The sequence below is a fragment of the Anoplopoma fimbria genome, chromosome 15 (genome assembly GCF_027596085.1).
Source record: "Anoplopoma fimbria isolate UVic2021 breed Golden Eagle Sablefish chromosome 15, Afim_UVic_2022, whole genome shotgun sequence".
In the NCBI taxonomy this organism is placed as follows: domain Eukaryota; kingdom Metazoa; phylum Chordata; class Actinopteri; order Perciformes; family Anoplopomatidae; genus Anoplopoma; species Anoplopoma fimbria.
Window position 1 is genome coordinate 3,565,295 of NC_072463.1, and position 21,118 is coordinate 3,586,412.

Genomic DNA, 21,118 nt, shown 5'->3' on the forward strand with positions numbered 1-21,118 from the left:
CATCTAATATAACTTATGAAGACTGTAATTAATACTGAAAACTTTTCTCATTTTTTAAGTGATGTAACTGCAGTAAAGTTGAACTATTTATTGAATGAATCTGAAGCTCTCACAGGCTGAACTGTCACAATACTGACTATGTGAGAAATACTGTGATTCCCACAAAGAATAGGGTTAATGCATGTGTGCTTTATGTAAGGCTAAATACACTGTTAATTCTGAAAGTAAGGGAACTAGAATATACTTCCAAACATACAGTACCAGTCAAAAGTTTGTTCACACCTTCTCATTCAACTACTTTGAAGAATCTAAAATATAAAACATATTCTGGTTTGTTGAGCATTTGTTTGTTTACCACATAATTCCATATGTGTTCCTTCATAGTTTGGATGTCTTCAATATTAATCTACAATGTAGAAAAACCATTGAATGAGAAGGTGTGTTTAAACTTTTGACTGGTACTGTATCTGTTGTGAAGTCAAAGTATGTTAGCCCCCTTATTCCAAGGAGAAATACATAATTTCCAAATAAATGAACTTAAATGATCACAGGCAGTCCACCATACTATAACTCTATCATGATTTTCCATGCTGCAGATCATTTAACTCCTGACTTTATTAATAAACCACCACTAGAGGGCTATGTTATTCTCTTTAAACCCAAACATCTTCCTCCAGTGCTTCCACCAACAACATCATACACTTCCACCCCTTCACTTCCTTCTGTTAAAGCACTGTAAACAAAGCGTGCTCTCCTGGGAAGTGTAGTCCTCTAAACAAAGGTTCAAGGTTCAAACGAGCAACACAGCCCTGGAAGAACTACATTACCCTTGATGCAACGCGGTCACTGAACAGCTGGCAGCTTCCTAAAGTGTTGGTTCTTCCTGGTGTGTTTTTGCAGCAGCATGTCTGAGTATGTGGCCTTCCAGCATGGCAAGTCTCGTTTCAATCAGGTACTTTTATACATTTTATATTAAAGTTTGTCACAGGAACACTGTGTTTACTTCCTATGTGCACTTCAAGCACCAGGCAGCAGTACATATGTTACCTGTTACAGTTCATATTGGGGATATTTAATAGTTTGTCTCTTCATTAACAGACTGTATTCGACTTTAAAGCCCTAGTTTGTCTTTTTCAACATGTCAACATTATCATTAACAGTGTTTACTAGAAAGTTTGAGGAATTCCTGCCTGAGAAAAGAGAGTATGTTCATTTTATTTAGATTAAACTAGTAGTGTAACTCTTTAAAAGTGCACTTTGTTCTGTATTTTAGCATCTTGGTCAGCTGTTAGGTGGAGGTTCAGCAGTGAACGGGGTTTTAGGTGACTAAAGGCTGTCAAAATGGAGGATTCAACAAACATACAGTATGTTATGTGAGCAGCTACACATAACATGCAACTACTTCAGTAACTTTTACTGTACTTAAGTGCAAATGTGAAGTATTTGTACTGTACTTTATCCTTCTGCTCCACTATATCTCAAAATCCAAATCTTGTGCTTTTTATTCCACTACATTTCTCCAAATTTGGTGATTGTCTAATGTTCATCTCTATGTTAAACTTAATGATTTATTCCATCAGTTTATGAGAACTTTTTCAAATTCATGTTATTCAGGGCAGACATTTTGTCATGTAATAGTAGGAAAAGCAAAAGTGAAATTGTCAACACAAACAATGTGTCGGTACCATTAAGTGTCTCTGTGCTTTTCCTGTTATGAAATGTTGAAATGTTTGCTTAGAAAATTATTTCTAACCCTTTGAATTAACTTCATGAAAGTCCAATTTTTAAATAACCCTTTGATTTTAAATACTTTAAATACTTAATAATCATTAATCTAGCTAATGATAGATAATGATAGAATGTTGGAGCTACATACCTTTGCAGGTTAAACAGTATTTGCATTGTTTAAAGTGAGAATTGTTACTATATATATTATATGTTTCTTCTTGAAATATGAAAAATATGAAATTGTGCTTGGTTATATTCATGGCATAGACTTTTAAATGAAACACATGTTCAAACATAAAACACTTTCTTCAAGGATATGATTTAAAATTAAAGCACAAATATCAGACCAAAAATAATGTACATGAGAGTGATCAATATCACTTTCAAATGTTGTATTTATTTAGGATGTAGGATGACCAATGAATATTAATAACATCAAGATGAGGTCTTTATCAGGTTACATAATCTGACAGGTCACAGTGTAACAACAATGAGGCTGCTGTGAGCCCTGGAGCACAGATAAAAGGCGCCCCTTCTTTTCCACTGTTCACCAGTGTTTGCTCAAACTGGTCAAGTTGGGACTGGCACTGGTAAATAATTCAATTTAACAGATTTAAAAAAAAATCTATTCCCCCATGCCGTGTTTTTACCAACCATCCATATGTTCAGGATGTCACAAGGCACAGCAGTGAGTCAGATACCAGATTTTCGTCCAAATTAGCAGTAAGTGTAATTAAACTCAAGTTAGGGAGGGACGCTGGGTGCCTCTCAGTGTTGCGTGGTGTTTTTTTTGCATCTCCGAAATTATTCCTTATGCTCAGTTATGAATAAATGATCGAAAGGTATTTCTGGCACATTCATTATAGAAGTTAATTGCAAATGGTGTGAGTGGATTTGGGTCCCCGAAAAGATGCAGATAGGAAACAGTTTGTCTGAAGTATTAATGAGGGTGCTCCACCTGGTGTGTTAAAACAGCTGGCACGCTGTGATATCACTGTTTACTGGGTGACAGCTGGAATCTGTTTACCTCTCTCTGCTTGAAGACTCAATCCAGAATCAGATACGGCTGCCTATATTTGAGAATTTTATTTTAATTGTATAGTAGATAGAAAGATTTTCCAAATTTCCTCATCCCGACTCAGGTATTCCAATGTTTACACTTTGAAAACGTAAACTTTTTGCACAATTTGTAACAAATATCTTTTGGTTATGTCTTGCTGGTAATGATGTTTAGGTAATGGACCTTTTTTAAAATAAATGCGGCATGTAAGATATTGTTTGTATGATGTATTTTCTTCTCCTTCTCTTAGAACACATTTTTTGGTCGGTTCAGGCACTTCCTGGATGTGATTGACCCCAGCACACTCTTCGTGACAGAGGTACAGATTCTACTGTTACAAATTCTGATGAATGCTAAATTGAACCATATTTTAATCCGTGTTTAAATGAGAAAGTTCCTATCGAGCTGAGAAGGACTATGTGCCTGTCTTAAAGCTAGGTTGGTAATGTTGAGAAACTAGAAGTAAACTCTAGAATAAAAAATGATTCATCAGTAAAATCCAGCCAAGAGTTGTCAACTCTTTTCCAATGTAAGGAGCCAGCAGCATTAGCTCAAAAAGTTACGAAATCCAGCGAGAAAGTGGCCAACGATCATTATGAATGTTAGTGTTTACCTTTTCTTTTCAGAGCGTTTGATTTTGCTGTCAGGATGTAATGAGAATATAACAGTAATGTTTTTGGTCCCCTGGACTTTAACTTTATCAGACTACTGCTTTTTTGATATAAAGCTATCTTTTGTTTTGCATTTGAGAGATTGTAAAGAAATAGCTTCAATCTAACCGCAATCTTTGGGAGTATGACTCTTGATTTTGTGAAGTTTTTTTTTTTTTTTGTCACAAGTTTGTCTCAGATTACTAAACAATCTGTACATCATACAGCCCCCTCTGTCCTCAGATATAAAAACAGAAATAGGAGCACAGAATAGAGGAGGGGTTTGTCATCCAGGACAGTAAGACATGCAGTAGATGTCTGTCTGATTGGACAGAATTAGCAGTGATAGAACAAAGGAAAAGTACTAGAAACAACTGAATAACCAAATAGGGTTCTGTAATGTCGCATATAAGTATTTGTTGTGTTATAGTGAGGTAACAGGCAGAGATTCAGTCTAGTTTTAACATTTCTATTAGACCTTTATTTAACCTAGACCTTGCCAAGTCCATTGAGGTGAGAAAAAATTAAGAGTCGGTGCAAAAATTGCAGCACAATAATGATTCATGAAACAAAACAGAGCCAATATTTACTGTTGAGAAATGAATGGGAGGGCACCTAAAAGGCATTGAATCTGACTTGGTAATTACTGTTCTTACATGCCCTTGACTTTGTTTTGAAAATAATTTTAACATGACTAATTTATTAACATACTTGGGCATTCTCTGTAACGGGGAACAAATCCACGGACGCCACCTTCTCAGGTCTTTGTTGTGTTTTGGTTATTTTGTTCATGGAGTCATCAGTGCTCTGGTGCTCTGGGTAATGAAGCTGTTAGCGGGCTCTTTGGTGACAGTAATAGCGGCAGCGGCTCCTGGGATGTGATGAGGTGTGGACATGTGGGGCAGCTGTGAGGGGTGGAGAGTGTGTACGCTCACACACACTCTCACACACACACACACACACACACACACACACACACACACACACACACACACACACACACACACACACACACACACACACACACACACACACACACACACACACACACACACACACACAGGCACAGCTTGCACCCTGCTGGGCCAGGCACAGCCCTAACTTGCCCCTAATGATGACAATGGAACAAGGATGGCCATGATTTTGCATATTATCACACACACACACACACAACCTCATGTGCGCACAGGCAAAAGTGCACACCTAACACTAACGCACACAAATGCAGGCAAGCTGGCAAGCTCATTAGAACAAATTGGGCCACATGATCTTGTATTTTGCTCAGCATTAGACAGTGATCACACCACAGTAAGCTGCTCATTACCCTTTAGGAAACTCATTTGTCAACTGAAAATCAGCATGAAAGTTTTAGTATAACACGGTTATCATGCATTGAGCCGTGTAGCTTAAATAGTGGAATATAAAAAACACTTCTAAGCCTCAAGGAAAGATCTCCCTCACCTAACCTAACCTAACCTAACCTAACCTAACCTAACCTAACCTAACCTAACTCATCTTAACTTAACATTTTACTGACTTTTATCTGTTTGGTCAAATCAGAAGCGGCTGCAGGAGTCTGTGGAGCTGCTCGACCGCTTCAAACGAGGAACTCTGCCTCCAGGAGTGACAGATGCTCAGGTAAAGACACCAAAGCTTGAGTTGACATTGACATTGTTAATGGTGTGTTGATTGGTTAACAGAAGGGTTAAAGAACCAGGTGTTTGTGAAGTATTTAGAAATTAGAAAAGCAAGGATAGCAAGGGAGGTGTAGCTTTAAAAAAAAGGCCAAAATGTCCTTTATAGGCTGCCAAATGATGAGAACAGTTTACATGTACGCTGTCCCTGTTACATAGACCAATAAATGAATGAGGCTTAAGTCTCTACATTACTTGTGTTAAAAAACAGACATGAGCTAACCTTTTAGAGATATATCAGTACTGTTAAGTGCTTACAAATTAAAATTGTGTTGTTGTTTTTTTGTCTCTACAGCTATGGCAAGCTCAAAAAATAAAGCAGGTAAGACGTTTCTTTCTAAATCATTCACTTTTGTCTCTGTCTCTATCACTAACATACACATGGAAAACTTTGAGCAAAATCACCTCTCATCCTTGGTTGTTATGGTGTCAGTGGATTGGCCAACAAAACTAATACCATTCTTTAAATTTGATCCGAAAACGTAGCTGTTTACATGACGAGGGGTGACTTGATTCTTGGCTTCTACTGTCAGCGTATTGAAGTGTGCTTATGCAAGACAGTATTTGTATTATTTGTATATTTACGTATATTTGTAGTAAAGTTTACCAAACATACAGCAGATTTGACAAAAAAAACTGAACATTAAAAGCTTTAATGGTGAAGTTACAATGTAAAGAAATGACAAAGACGGTGAAGCAAGTTGCATGAAGTCTGACAGTCACTGAACTGCAGGTGCAGTTGGTCAAACCAACAGAAAATGATTTAGAGTAACATGTAACCAGCAACAGCTATAAAGTTGTTTTTTATGACTCATCTACGTAAAACTTAATGATTTTAATTTATTATGTTTTTAATTGAACTGTCTTTAAACAGAGTACGAAATTGAGTTCTGTACTCTTTATGGCTTTAGCTTTTTTAACTTAAAAAAATAAAAGCTTTTTTCCGTTCAGCTCAAGGATGAAATTTTCTATTTTTTTTGTTCAGGTTCATCGGGTTCTTTGTCAGTTGAATCCATTTGCACATTTGTTTGTGACGTTGAAAGATTAGTTTGATATTATTTCCATCACTGTTGTCAATAAAACGGAAAAGCAACCTGGCAAATGTTCCTTTCAAGCCCTGACAATAAATTCACTCGATTAGAAGGAACTGTAATTGCACAAATATTTGTATACTCTTTGAATGTTTAGATACACTAAAAAGGCCTCTGTTGGTGTTAAGAAATGTTTAAAGCTTGTTGAAATATTGTAATAATTATATAGGTCAAGAGGGACAATATCATACACATTAATACTTTGGTTTATGACCAAATACACTCAAAGAACTGGAGACTGTTTTAGAAAGTTGCCCAATGTCCAAATCCTCACATTCTGGGAACAATGATCAAATAAGTAAGTTCAAACTTCCATCGTAATAAATTTGAACTGATCTAACCCAAATCAGTGCTCATTATCGTCTGATATTAATCATTACGCTCTTATTACAGGCCATCATCCACCCTGACACGGGGGAGAAGATCCTCATGCCCTTTCGAATGTCAGGTACAGTAGCTTGGTGTGGAAGCCTCGGGGAGGAGTGGGATCTAGGGGCTCGTTATGCGGTCCAACATGGAGGCGTCGTTCACTCTGGGAACTGTCACGGCTCAACGGGGCTCTTCAGGTTGTCTCAGGCCTGAAAAAAGGTCACACTCAGCTGGGCGCTGATTAAAACCTCTCTCCCACGGTGACGGAGAAGTTCTCAAGGTTTTTTTGAGGAAGCAAACGTGTATTTTGGTCCGCTCTCAAAGCACCTTTTTCCTGCAAGGCGACTTTGAAGTGTCACAGAGAGGGTGGGAGAGAGAACCAATGAGGGAGGAGATGGAGACTAATATGTCAGGACCCACGCTCTGTATATGTCAGACAAATGGGAATTAGCTGCAGAGTCTTATTGCTCCGACTTACATGTCTTACACTAGTTAAGCTGTTTTTAAAGATCTTATATCTGGCGGAAGAAAACGTCAAACTTAAAGCAAACAGTTCTGAATGTAAGATGGTGAACAGTGAGAATACTGACTCTTTTTTTTAACAGGTTTTATCCCGTTTGGCACACCAGTGGTAAGACTTTTTTTGCAAACATTTCAGTAATGCAAATCCAGTCGACATTTCTTTGTTATTACTCTAAAATGTAGAAAGCTTCATAGAATTTTATCCACATATAAACATTTACTGTACGCTTTCATGAATATATTGTTTTACACTAAGACAGTCCCTCCAACATATCTTTTGTTATTAACAGTCTATCTCTGATTTTGTAATTGTATCTTTGTGCAGGTTGTTGGCCTCCTTCTACCAAATCAAACATTGGTGTCAACGATCTTCTGGCAGGTAAATACCTACTTCTTGACCTGTAAAACTAAGTGACATGATATTATCAATACATCTTTTAAGTTTCATGTAATGAATTCATTACATTACAAAATAAAATACACATGAGTAAACATTTCTGTAACTGTTCCAGTATTCACCAGCCAGACAATCTTTGTGGCGCAGTTCTGGCAGGATGTTGTAAAACCAGTGAAGTGACAGGTTGAAAAAGTAAGATGCCAAAGTGACAACAATGGCAACAAAATGAGCATTCTGAAATTAAAGCCACATGAGAAAGCAATGGATTAACATTGATGCAATTATAATAATAATAATAATTGTTGATAATAATATCCACTTTTCATCCACTTGAGTGTGTTTGATGTTTATCAATTTAAATAAAAGTTTAGGATTCTACGCCAATGAAAACAAATTCACAAATATTGTGTGTGATAATAGATCCCCCGAAATGCTACTCACTGGCCCTTTTTAAAGAAACTAATAGTTATACTGCCGGTGTGATACAAAGACTGTCATTGTCCAAACCATCATCCTATTTCTACAGTAATGCAACAAAATAATTCAACTCAAGGATCACCTTCTGGCTTTTTCCAGAACTTTTGGCTGCTCTATACACTTAAGACGGCAGCGAGATACAGTTGAGAACTCAGGGGAAAAAGCTAGGAAACTAAGTTTAAGCTTAAATATTTGATCCACATATGGACTCACTGGAATATTTAGTGGAAAGCTGAGGAATGGGGTGGTGGGCATGAAATTGATTTTTGTGCCGCTTTATGAGCAAAAACTTTAAATGTTTTATTCTTTATATGTTTTTTTTGGTCAAGAACCTCCATAGTCCCATTTGCGTAAACTAATTAATCCCACAGCGACATATCAATGTTCGAAATGCTAAATGTAGCAGCTATAATCACATTTACTAACAAGATCCTTTTCTTTGACTTCCTCTCCTTTTGCAGTGGTTAAACCAGAGTCACAATGCCTGTGTGAACTACAGCAACCGTAACGCCTCCAAGGTACCGTACTAGTAAAGATACACGGTCCCATGTTGACGCATACATACTGTATATAAACAGAGCTGCATAAAAATGTGTTCATATTGTAATTTTTACCTACTTTTCACTTTAGCCTGCTCCAGCTTCAAAATTCTTCCAAGGATACCTCGGAGCAGTGACCAGCGCAGTCTCCATTGCTGTGAGTTCCCATAATGCCTCTGTCATCGCACAACAATAGCTGAGTCATTTATTGATCCATATTATCTTTTAACCAGGGAAAGGCCGATACATCAGCATAATGTTGATATTGAGTTGACATTGACTGATGACTGCAAGTTGAACCACATTAAGAGTCTGTGAAACCTGCAATTAGGGGTGTCTCGATATACCGGTATAATCGTGATATTTAAAAATGAAATATTGATATAATGTTAGTGATACACATATGGTTATGGTTATGGTTACAGACTCCCTTTCTCTCAATCTCCCGACACTCGTATCTTGAGTGTAGTTCATTTGCCAAAAAAGAGACAAAACGCACACTACACTTAGTTAAAGATGAATTCCCTTTACCAGGATAACAGAGTAAAGACAATATGATTTCTTGTCAGCCCTTCAATTAAACTGTGTTGTGTTTGCAGACTTGTTTGTTTAGTTGTGATCTGTGCCAAAGGTTCCCCCAATCACCTCGCCTACCTAATAAACATGTAATTAATCTGGGCTTCAGTGCAGAGTTTAATGATTTAATTGTTGTTTACCCTGACAGGAATACATATTTAGGTGAAACGCCAAATAGTTTTGATTTATTTGACAGGAAAATGGCCAAATTCAAGCACAAAACCTTCGAATACCAGCCATCACAATACCCTTATCAGTGGAACCTTTTTTCTTACCTTTTTTGTCATCAAAGACTCAAATATCAAAAGACTATAACACACGTTCACACACCTGCCTGACACAGCCCTTAGTGTGGACACAGGGCTCAAACCGAGCCAATTACTGGTCCCGCTGGGCGCTCATCCGGCTGCTGCCCTCAGGCTTGACAACGTCAACAAGCACAGGGAAAAAAAAAAATCACGGGGTGCCTGGAGGGCGGAACGACGGGCGGGGAGGTGGGGTGGGGCTGGAGCTCTCCAATTAAACGTCCGCTCTGGTGACGACCCCCCGCCGGGCTGGAGGCTGAGGGAGCATGGTGGCGTGTTATCTGAGAGCATAGCTTTTTGACTACAGCTCTCCAGTGTGTTAAAATACAGTACTGTGTATAATTGTTTATCTTCTCAATCGTACCATTTCTGACACAAAGTTTGCTTGTTTCTTTTGTTTTTCTGTGCTGAAAGACCATTCAGTCAAATAGTAAATCCATTTGTGTGATGATTGTCTTCATAACACACAGCCAGTGGGTGATGTATCATGTGCGTCTGGTTTTCCTTCAGGTCGGGTTGAACGTGTTAATCAAGAAAGCCAGTGGCTTCAGCCCCACTACCAGGCTTTTGGTGCAGAGGTTCATCCCCTTCCCAGCAGTGGGTAAGTTCAAAGAGCTCACTTAAGGGGACGGACGGGGATTAAACACAGCTCTTTACCAAGACGGCCTTTTAAACTAAATTAGTATAAGTTGAGTTCACAGTGTGAAACTCAATGGCCGGCGTAGGAGAGTTTCTCAATGCTTAAAAAAAAACAACAACTCAATGGTGGCTGGTTTAAGCTGTCTGTCAATACATGATTTGTTTTTTTCAATTATAAAAAAATTGAAAATAAGTCAGTTTTTTTTTATTGTTGTTATCAGTTCATACCTGAAGCTCAAAATGCATTAGTATGCTTCAGTTCGCTATAGCCTTTCCTGTAGGTTGGCATGTGAGCTATTGGATGCCAGCATGCAGATATTTTGACATGTTTTACTTAGCATGGTAATGTTGGCAGTACAGTAACAAGCTTAGTTATCTTGCTGTATTTAGAGTCTTAATATGCATAATTCGTTTGGGAGCACAATAACATTTATCATATACTGTTCAGCATGCCAGTATGTTAAAATCCCAATGTTATTATTTTAACAACTTGGGGTTAACATGATATTACACAAACAGCTATTGTGTGTAACAAAATTAATCTTACATTTTGGTCCATTTACTAGTTATTTGCCAAACTCAGAACCTTCAACAGCAAAATGAGCAAAACCCTTAAAAAGTGTCCCTTGTGTTAAGATTGTCTCAAAGGAGATGAAACCTTTATTATGGTCGTGTTTGCTTGTTAGCAGCATACCAACAAACACACCGTTTGTGGAGCAGGCTGTTGTTTAAGAGGCTGTGTTTATAGTAAATCATTTAGTCATTCATATTTTTCAGAAGGTGTTGGAGTGGCCTGATGCAAAGTCAGGGCATCACCTTTTTGTTTGAGATCATTCTCTGGGGACCACTGCTATCGACCCCAAACGTCATGGGACCAAGTGCTGTACAAGTAATTAAAAAAAAAAAACATTCCTGTTAACTTGCTGCTCTTTCTGTTTTCATAAAGTACAAAATTAAAGAAAACAAGAGACCTAATATAAATCTTCAGATGTAGAATGAACTGTTGATTAACATAGTGTGTACCTTTTCTAAACCTGTTCCGTGATCATCCTAACTCGCCGTATGAGCCGACCACAGCCAGCGCTATGCCTCCTCTGTTCCTCCCGCTCCGGTTGTCCTCTCTGCAGGGTTTGAGGCGTGTTGTGAGCTCCCTTTGTCAGACGTGTGTGAAGCCACAAAGCTGATTTCCATGCCACTCTCCCGCAAACGCACACCCAAGGGTATAGACCCGTGTCCCAGAATGCTGCTGGCTCATAATTAAATTGTTTGCCTGCCCCCCCCCCCCCCTCCCCCTCTCTTTCCATGGCGGTTCTTTTAATTAAATCAACAGGTTTCTACAGCGCAGCCTTTGCCTGGTAATTGGCTGCTTGTTAGAACTCTGCTGCCGCAAACAAATTGGATAATTACCCCTAAAGTGGCGTCTATGTCAAGGCCTCATTTACCTGATTTATGTTTGTTCATTGTTGTTGCTGTTGATGTTTTGGTAGGGCCATATATAAGGTAATTAAAATGGCTAATTGAAGCGAGCGGAAGTAAAGTGCTGTTTGAATTTTCACCCGCTTCATTTTGTTTGCTTACTTAAGGCTAGATTTATTTGTAATAACCTAATCAAGCAGCGGCCTGTCATTCAATTAGATTATGAAGACCTTAACTGCAGGGAAAGACATGCCGCCAGACATTTATGGGGATAATTTGTTGTTGTTTGAAGATATTTCTAATGATTTAATTATTATTAATATTTCTGTAATTATGTGAAAAGTTCTTAAATGCATTCACGATATTCCACAAGTTAATTAAATGACAATTAGAATGTATATAAATGTTATTATTTAAAATAATTACAAATTACAGCCAGATATTTAAGCATTGAACTGTACAGACTTTGCAATAATTTATTCAAATTTATAATTACTTTGATGCCTTTATTAATTGAGTGACAATCCTTTTTTTTTTTGTTATCTGTTTGCTGTAGTTTTTGTTATTCTTTGCTAAAATCCCACTATCTGTCCCTCTATTAATTGGTCTGCAGAAAAAAAAAAAAAAAAAATCCCTTGTAGGTAAAAAGAGCTATTTGCTCAGTCAATTGAATTCCCCTCACAAAGCGACCTGCGAGCCCTGCAGCCGTCCGTAAAGATAACTCAGAACGCTGTTGTCTTAAATTAAAAAGGCTCGCGGCGCCACCACTAAACTCTCTAAAATGAGTTTTTCTTATTCCTATTAGAGTCAAGGAGAAAGGTCCATCTATATTAACATACATTTGGGTTCACTTTGGCTTTCGTGAATAAATCATAAGGTGACAAACACTGCTGTTAACAACTGCTGTTTGTTGACCCATCAGTCACCTTGGTCACGGTGTTTATTGCTGATTTGACTGACACACACACACACACACACACACACACACACACACACACACACACACACACACACACACACACACACACACACAGAGGGGTAGCGTTCAGTTTTGTGGATTACGACAAACATGACATGACATGGCAGTGATGTAGGTTTTACAATGAGAAATGTTCTTCCAGAAGGACACGCAAAGACATTTATAGGTGTAAAATAACTTATTTAAATACTGAAACAATGTTTGGTCGGGCTTATTTTCTGCAATGATGTGAAAACGCATTGAGACGTCTTTTCTCAGCGAAAAGTCTGGGACTCATTTTCCATCAAAATACCAACACCTCACTTTGCGCTGCCTGATGTTAATGAACCTCGCACCTGTTTGCTTCAAAGCCAATTTGATCAGGAAAATATGTAACATTCCTAGCGCTATGATGTTGACCATTATCACCAGCTAGTTCGCATGCTAACATTTGCTAATTCACACTTAACCCATTTGTTTGAAAGGTATTTGGTCATAAACCAACATATTGGACAAAAAAAATAAGATTTTACCTGAAGATAGTGATACATAAAGGTTATTAAATATCCTGAGGAAAACATGAATGTGTGCTGCGAATGTGTCCTACTTTGTGATCTCAACATCACAACCTCTTTAAACTGTCGAACCCGTTTTCACATTATAAAGTATTTTGTCAACTCAAAATATTGCACACTTTGTCTTCATCTTCGAATAATTATTGAATCAATGCAGCGAATCCAAATGTGTGATGTTTGGATTATGAAATTCAGAAAATATTTACAGGTGAAAAAATACTAAAATTCCTGTTCAACCAGTCTTATGATTCGACTGTTAAGCCCTCATTCTTGCAGTGCCTACCGCAGTGCCTTTGAGCAACGAACTGAACATCTTACTGCTCCAACGGCACTGCACAGGCTGCCTGATCTTAAAATGAGATAATCCTTCATTAGACCCACAGCGGGGGAAATTTACAGGATTTAACCCCAGCCGCAACGTGACAGACAATTTGCTCATTTGTGAACTAATAAAATACGTCAAATTCCTAGAGGTGAGACTCTTCACTTACATTTTTTAAAAAACACTCTCGCCTTCCTACAGCGAGTGCAAACGTCTGCAACGTGGTGCTCATGAGACACTCTGAGCTGTCGGAGGGCATCAGCGTGCTCGACGACAACGGGAACGTGGTGGGAACGTCGAAAGTGGCTGCCAGGCATGTACGTTGATTTATTTTTATTTTTTTAATCTGATGTGAAATCTTGAGCTGCAGCTTTGTTCGTTTACAAAATGTCTCTTTGTTTGTGACAGGCACTGCAAGAAACAGCTCTGACCAGAGTGGTGTTACCCATGCCGATACTGATGCTCCCTCCCATCATCATGGCTGCGCTGGAAAAGTAAGAGAATGCATTATTTATTTTTTATCTCTCATGAACTGGTCAGTTCTTTCAAAAGTAATGAGCTTGTTTGGCTCCCATTAATAAATATATATATTAAGACGGTTTGTGGGAAGCAAAGCATTCGTGATAGGCGGCAACCAGATTAAGACTTTTAATTTCACATTTTAATTAAATTTGAATTATGTTTTAAAAATGCGCTCTACAAGGTTTACTCTAATATGCAGCCTGGGTTTCAATACTCCTGTCCGCTGTATTTTAAAGACTGAAGTTGGTGGTATTTGGTCTTTGAATGAGATGTATTCACAATAATAAAAAATATAGAATATCCCAAGAGTTATACTTCAGCGTAATAATCATTAGTTTGTTGTTATAGTGTCACTTTAAAGTGGTCATTGCTGTGGAGTTTTGCAGCCTCTATTGCCACAGAGACAACATAAAATAGTGACACTCAATTTAGACTTTAACTTAAAACCAACAGGAAAAATAAACTTAAAGATGAGCTTCTCCTGCTTCTATTCATAAAGACTTTTTGTCCTCAGATAGATGTCTTCTGTAACTTGTTTATTTCTTTCTGCTGATTGAGTTTCTGTAGGTGGCGCCATTTTCTTTATCCATTCAGCTGTTGTGACTTCTGCCTGTTCCAAATAAATGCGTCACTTGATGTGGGCTAAAGCATATGTTCACAGGAAAAAGAGACAAAGACTCTCTAGAGAGGAGTATTGCCTTAGTGAGAAATGTTAATTAATACTGTAATGTAAGTGGTGTTCTGGTATAATACAAGTTAGATTAATTAGACATTATAATTACCCCTAATTAAATAGAGAAAACAGAGACTCAGATTCCTTCATTTTACTGCTATTGCATTAAATGAACCTCCTCCCCCCTCACCACAGAGATCCGGTGTTTGGTGATATGACTGTAATGATGTCTTAATGATGCGATGTGTTTATACGGACGTCCTGTGATCGATGGCCCTGAATGTTCCTGCGGTGTGCAGAGGAATGCGGCCATCTTTGTAAGTCACTTGACAGCACTTGTCCCGACCGCTCCGAGCAGGCAGGGGTGCCGGCTGCCCAGGTGTGTTTGGGATTCCTGGCAGCTGCATGACTGAACGGGAGAGAGAGAGAGACGGAGAGAGACAGAGGGGGAGTGTAGAGAGCGAGCATGGGGAGTGCGAGGTGGACTGGTGGTTGCAGGCTGGTTGTGCTCAGCTATCCTCTATGTCGGCTTCACTGGCTCTCAATAGAGCGAGAACAAGGGGCCAGAGACGGCTCCCTGCGAGGCCCCTCCATGATGGATTACTCTGCTGAGAGCAGATTCAAGGCAGTGACAGCAGGTTCTGTCCTCCGTGTGCTTCTTTAGCTGTTAGAGGGTGCAGACCGATACGTACATTCAAAACTTTTATTTGTTTTTGTGAGTCTTAAGCTTCATTTAGGCCCTCCTTCACTGAGAATCAGTTCAGCGTGAATACCCAGGTAGAAGGATTTGGGGATGAGATCATACTGAAAAAGCTACAGAAGGAGAGCAAGGAAAAATATCTCTGTTTCAGCCTCCCGGGGTTTACACAATAGGGAAATAAAGGTGAACATGTGATGTTGTTTTATGTCAGGATTACAATAAATAATGTGATATCGTATGTTTTCTGGAAACTTGATAGAGAAACTGTTTAGAGATAAAAACAACAACTTGGGAATGTTTGTTTTGAAGCACATCAAGGCGCTTCATCACTTAAATGCAAAAACACAATTACCCAAAAAAAAGTAGACCTCAATTTTGTGTAATGTGTTATGTGCATTATGCGTCATGAATCATATGCAAAGATTTGAGTATTTTTAATTCTGCATCGTTTAGAACACTGTTTGATAACTTGCAGTTTTCTTCTTCCTTGCTTTTAGCTGGCGCATTAATACGTCACATTGTGTTTTACTTCCCTTTAGTGGAATAGCATGAAACCTTCTTCAGGAAAAGTGTATCTCTTTGCCATGTGTGACCGCGACTCTGTGCACAACATACAAATAAAACAGTACCAACTCGTGAAAGCAAGTGGCCGGATATTGCACACGGTAACTTTAATGTTTCATAAGCACATAAGTGAAAATGTGCTGAACTCTTGCACTGTTAACTGTTGAAAAAAGAATTACGATTTTCAACAGTAGCCGCTTCCGCTGCTGACAAAGAAACGCCCTCCTGTCTGTTATTTATTTCCGCTGCATTCTCATGTTCATCATCACCCCCACCTCCTTCACGAGGTGTTTGTTTAGTGTCGAAATCAGAAAACGTGCTTTACTGTTTGTTTTTTCCTCTAAACAAACCTCTGTATACGCAGTACAGCTGGCTCTGCGTGACTAGAAAGTAACTTAAAAAAAGGTGGGAATAATATTCAGAAAGCACCATATTTGATTCTTATTAATTCGTGGCCTTCATGCAAATGCAACTGTATATAATCACTAATAATTCCTTTTTAGTCAGGAAAAAACATTGCAGCGTAGGACTGCTAGTGCTTTTTATATGTATAAATGTAGTGTTTTGTTACGGTCTCTACGGTAACGTAGTGTTGTATCTGTTTTTGGCAGAAACTCAAGTCAACAGGAATATTCCATTAATTGATCTTCTCGTGGCGACGGGGGGGTCAGAGGTTCATGTAAACAGTTAAACCCGGGTTAGACCTCAGCCAGAATATGGCCAGCAGCCAGGTTATTCAGTGCATTAAAACTCAGTCAATATTGTGCATAATTGTGTCAATAATTTTGGATAATATCAAGTTTTTCACCTGATTTGAAGGTTTTCAAACTTGGTCCCAAACAGTCCATCATCACTCTCAAACCTCACAACTTTTCTCTCATTGACTTTTCTCTTTGTAACCCAGCCTTAAGTATCTCTTAAGTGTGTGTGCGTGTGCGTGTGCGTGTGCGTGTGTGTGTGTGTGTGTGCGTGTGCGTAGCCTAATTAAACCATAGAAGCCATATGTGTTAATGAGCTCCCTCATTAGGCAGTAGCTCTCCTCGTTAGGCGGAGAGGCGGTGCTGGTGGAGGAGAGATGGAGCGGCTCTTTCTCAAGCTCCTGCTGAGTTCACTGTCCCGCTCACAGAAGAGGGGATTATCCAACGGAGGGCAGCGAGGAGGGAGGAGGAATATGGGCTGAGACGAGAAAATATATTTTTGGAGATGGGTCTTTTAAACGTCCTTTAAAAAGCTTTTGTAATTGATGGTGATACGTTTTTGTTTTTTTTAAAAAACGTTTCAATACATTCGTGAGGGATTATTTAAGTTTACACAACAACAAATGGCCTTGTAGAATTCTAAATGTTCTCAAAGTCTTTTCTGATCAAAACTTTCTTTCTCTTACAACCATTCACACTTCATAATGTTCCATCGTTCTGACCACGGGTTGATGAATAATGAAGATATCAGGGGTTGTGTCTGTTATGCAGGATTTCATGTTGCTGTGACATAAAAATCTGTTTATCTGCAAAATGAATGAAATCCTGACTTTGATTTTGGTTGATATTTCTTCATTTTGGCTTAAATGGAGGGTAAACGTTGCCTTGATTTGTCACTTCCTGTTGTTGGATGTTTTCTGCCAGGAAGTGCCTGATATAGATTTTGACAAATCGGTAGAATTGCCGGTGTTGTATTCCTGTTAACTGTGTTTTAGCATTTAAAAAAAAAAAAAGCATTAAAAATCTGCATAATATCTTTGTGTAAGATGCATTCTATCACCAGTGACACCACAACAACACCACCCATCTGTACGTTACCCGTAAGGTTAAGACCTCCTCCTCCTCCTCCGTCTCCCTCCAGGCTTCCTCTCCTGCAGAGACGTCCCAGGCTCGTGCTGCCCGTCCACAGTCTGGTGTGCCTCGCCGCCTTCGGCCTGGCTCTGCCTCTCGCCATCAGTCTCTTCCCACAGATGTCCCAGGTACGTCCTCCCAAAAAAAGACTTTCATCTAAGATACCATAAAAGATTATGTGAAAGTACATTATAGTGGGCCTTCTAGCGTGGCTTTGACTGAAGTTGATCTACGAAAAATAAATAAATACATTTTATTTGGCTATTATGTCAACTATTGAGCCCTTCTTTCAGTCATTACAAATAAAAAAGCTGTTGCTATTTATTGGCTACAAAAGCAGAGATTGAACTGTAAACATAAATGGTTTTATATAGTTACAAAAGCCTTTGCCGCTGATTCAAATGTTGTTTGTTGAGTCAAACTTTGCATGAACAGAGAAGAGAGTTTGGTATTTAATTTGAGATAAATGCCAATCATTTTAAATGTGAAAGCTTTCCTTCACTGTGTATAGATGTAATATAATAGTATATAGATTGTGATTTATCAATTGTTAATGATCAGAGCAAAACATTTAGCTCTGTTTGTATGATGGTGACACACAGAGGCTCTCTCCTAATGAGGCGTCGTCCTCTGAGACTTAACCTGCTCTGTCATGATCTGCCCAGAGTCTTCCTTCATTGATGCCTCCAGGATCGCAGGCTGAGATCTTACTTTGGCCTTTATCGCCTCAGAATGTCATTCTACTCGTGAAATGACTATGGAGTGCTTTAGTTTTTTCAACTCCATCTTTCTCTCTCTTTGTCTTCCCTCTGCCAAATGACTCGCTGACACACGCCAACCAGCTCTGGCTTTAAAATGTTTAGGATTTAATTACCACTGGAAATAGCTCAGACAGCCATATGGCAGAAAACTTCAGACATATGTGTCGCCAACAGTCCTGTGAAAAGCTGCCTCCCGCTCCGCAGAGAGGCCTGTTTTTCTCTCACAAGTCCTTTTTGCACTTTCGCAAAAGATAGCAGGTGAAAAAAAAAATGAAAAATCCCTAAAAAGCAACATGAATGCACTGCTCCCCTTGGACCCCCTGCCTACTCAATTTGTCCCACTTCCCCATTTCACACCTACCAAGATGTCTGATTAGGATTCTGCCTCCAACTCAAGCAGCCATCTGTCTCTGGTTCAAATATTAGGAGACGCAATCCTCAAATTAGACCTTCATCTGCCAAATTGGCTCTTTTTGCACATTAGTAGTAAATACAGAACATTTAAAGCCTTTAAGAATTATTTAGCTACAAATGGAAACTGTTTCAAATCTTTAAGCAGCGTCTTTGTAGACGTTTACGGATGAATCTACAGCGTGTGCATTCAGTATGTTAACATTTTATATCTGACAGCTTGTGACAAGTGCTTCTATTTGCACTGTTGACCTTTTTGTTCTGCTTTGATTCCCACAGATCAGTGTGAATGAGCTCGAGCCGGAGATCGCCATGGCAACAGATTGTAAGATTGTGACGTACAATAAAGGCCTGTGAGTGATCTCTGCAGCCCCGACACACGAAGACGGGACCCGCCGCTCATCGTGGTTCAAACCACCATGAAGCTGCCAGAGACTGAATCATGGTAAACTTGGCTGTGAACAGTTAGCATACGTTTACAGAGAAGGGCGGAATACGTGTTGTTTACGCCAAGAAAAAATTGCTTGTTAAATACGCATGATGACATATTGCAATATAGGAAAAAAATCATATTGACACCTCCGAAAGTATTATCACTGTTATAACATGGACACTTATCAAGAAGATAATACCAATAACTGAGCCACATTTCAAAAGAAAAATGGTGTCATTAATTTCTGTTTCACAATGAACAGGCAATAAGCTTAATATGAACAAACATGAAGTGGATTAAGGGGAGACACTATTGCATTAATGCAATTCTTTTTTGACATTACATTACATGTTTTCTTCTTTGTCTTAAATATGCAAAAAATGCATCTTCTTATAAAATATGTGCAAATTTTTATACAGTTCCAGACCAAAAATGTGAACATTGGATGAAGCCAGGTTCAAAATTCCTGTTTCACGTTGTTCATAGATAAGAGTCAAAGGTTTTTACAGAGGGAATTTGGGATATTTTTATTTTTGATAAATCAGAGAATTCTCTCAGCTTAAAAAAAATCCATTATCGCAATTATTTTAAGAATTAAATTCTGTATGAATCAGTCTATGAATGAAATAAGAACGAAAACCTTATAGATAGGAATGAAACTGGAAAAGTTTGAGCCAGAAATCTCCACCTCAGTAGCACTTACATGCACCAGAATATGAAAAAAAAAGATATGGGTTATATGTATCGTAAAAGTACATGAATTCACTACATGGGAATATGGTAAAACCTTATATCTAGTAGATATCACTATTGAACTTCCAGAGTTGATTACTTTGATTAAGACAATTGTTTTTTTGTATTACAATCTTTCAGAAATGTATTTTTAAATATGCAAATGAGCCATTATTTTATGGTAACTTTTGGTGAATTTAGGAAAAATCTGCAGACGCAAATAGACAAAGTAGTAAAATAAACACCAACATGTATATTTGGGATATTTTCTCTTCACTAGTCTCAAAGACAACAAAATAGCCCAAACTCTCAAAATTCATCAGTGCATAAAAGCTGAGGTGTCTTCCCTTAAACCGAGCATGATTGTAGTTGTGGTCTGAACTGTAAATAAATACTGTGAATGAAATCAGGATAAATGACTGAAATGTATTTTTGTAAAGCTTTTTTGTTCCCAACCTTCTCTTGCGAACCCTTTTAATATAAAGCAACATCCAAACCAACAACCTAATATCATATGCTGCATGTCTACATGAGGCCTTGAAGGGTAAAGCTACAATATTACACAAGAAAGAAAAATCTGAAAAATAAACATGATTTTGTTCATCAAAGAGTTTTTTTTTCTCCTCTTTCTGACCTGGACAATCATCTTGCAACACACTAGATAAACCTGTCTCCAGGTTGTGAACCTCTGATTTAATGGATGCAGAAATTCAGCCAAATGGAAATGTCACCTCCCCCATTTGAAATATACTCTGTCTGATTTTGTCATAGTGCCTCTATGGCCAAAACATTCCTTTTAAACTCAGAACTGTGCACTCTATAACGTTTCATAACCAATCTCTGTCTCCTTTGAAATCATCAAATGACACTATGTTGTGTTTTGTATTGAAAACCTAATAATTAAGTAACTAATCCCAATATTTGCTTTGGCTCCCTCTCACTGGAATCAGCCACTGTCATTCAATAAAACGATGACAGTTGGTTTTACTTTGATTGCAATGTTAAAGGATTCATCAGATTTTAGAAGTACATGTCCTCTTTTTTAAAAACTCCATTCTTTTTTAATCAAACAAAGGGAACACTTCATATCCACACAAATATTTTAGTTTGAAGTCTTAACCTAAAATAATAAAACTTTTATCCTAGACATGTTTTCTTAAAGCGACATTGTGAAA

General features: G+C 38.3%; 1 protein-coding gene across 1 annotated transcript; it reads left to right on the forward strand.

The window, feature by feature from the left end:
• The first annotated feature begins 892 nt into the window (after positions 1 to 892).
• sfxn5a (sideroflexin 5a) lies at positions 893 to 20,551 on the forward strand. Its single transcript, XM_054613659.1, has 14 exons — positions 893 to 952; positions 3,039 to 3,107; positions 4,999 to 5,076; positions 5,428 to 5,454; positions 6,617 to 6,671; positions 7,198 to 7,223; positions 7,440 to 7,493; positions 8,450 to 8,506; positions 8,619 to 8,684; positions 9,919 to 10,009; positions 13,520 to 13,635; positions 13,727 to 13,812; positions 17,617 to 17,734; positions 19,058 to 20,551. Exons 1-14 carry the CDS (start codon positions 905 to 907, stop codon positions 19,133 to 19,135), a joined length of 969 nt encoding a protein of 322 aa, XP_054469634.1. The 5' UTR covers positions 893 to 904; the 3' UTR covers positions 19,136 to 20,551.
• Positions 20,552 to 21,118: the final 567 nt, after the last annotated feature.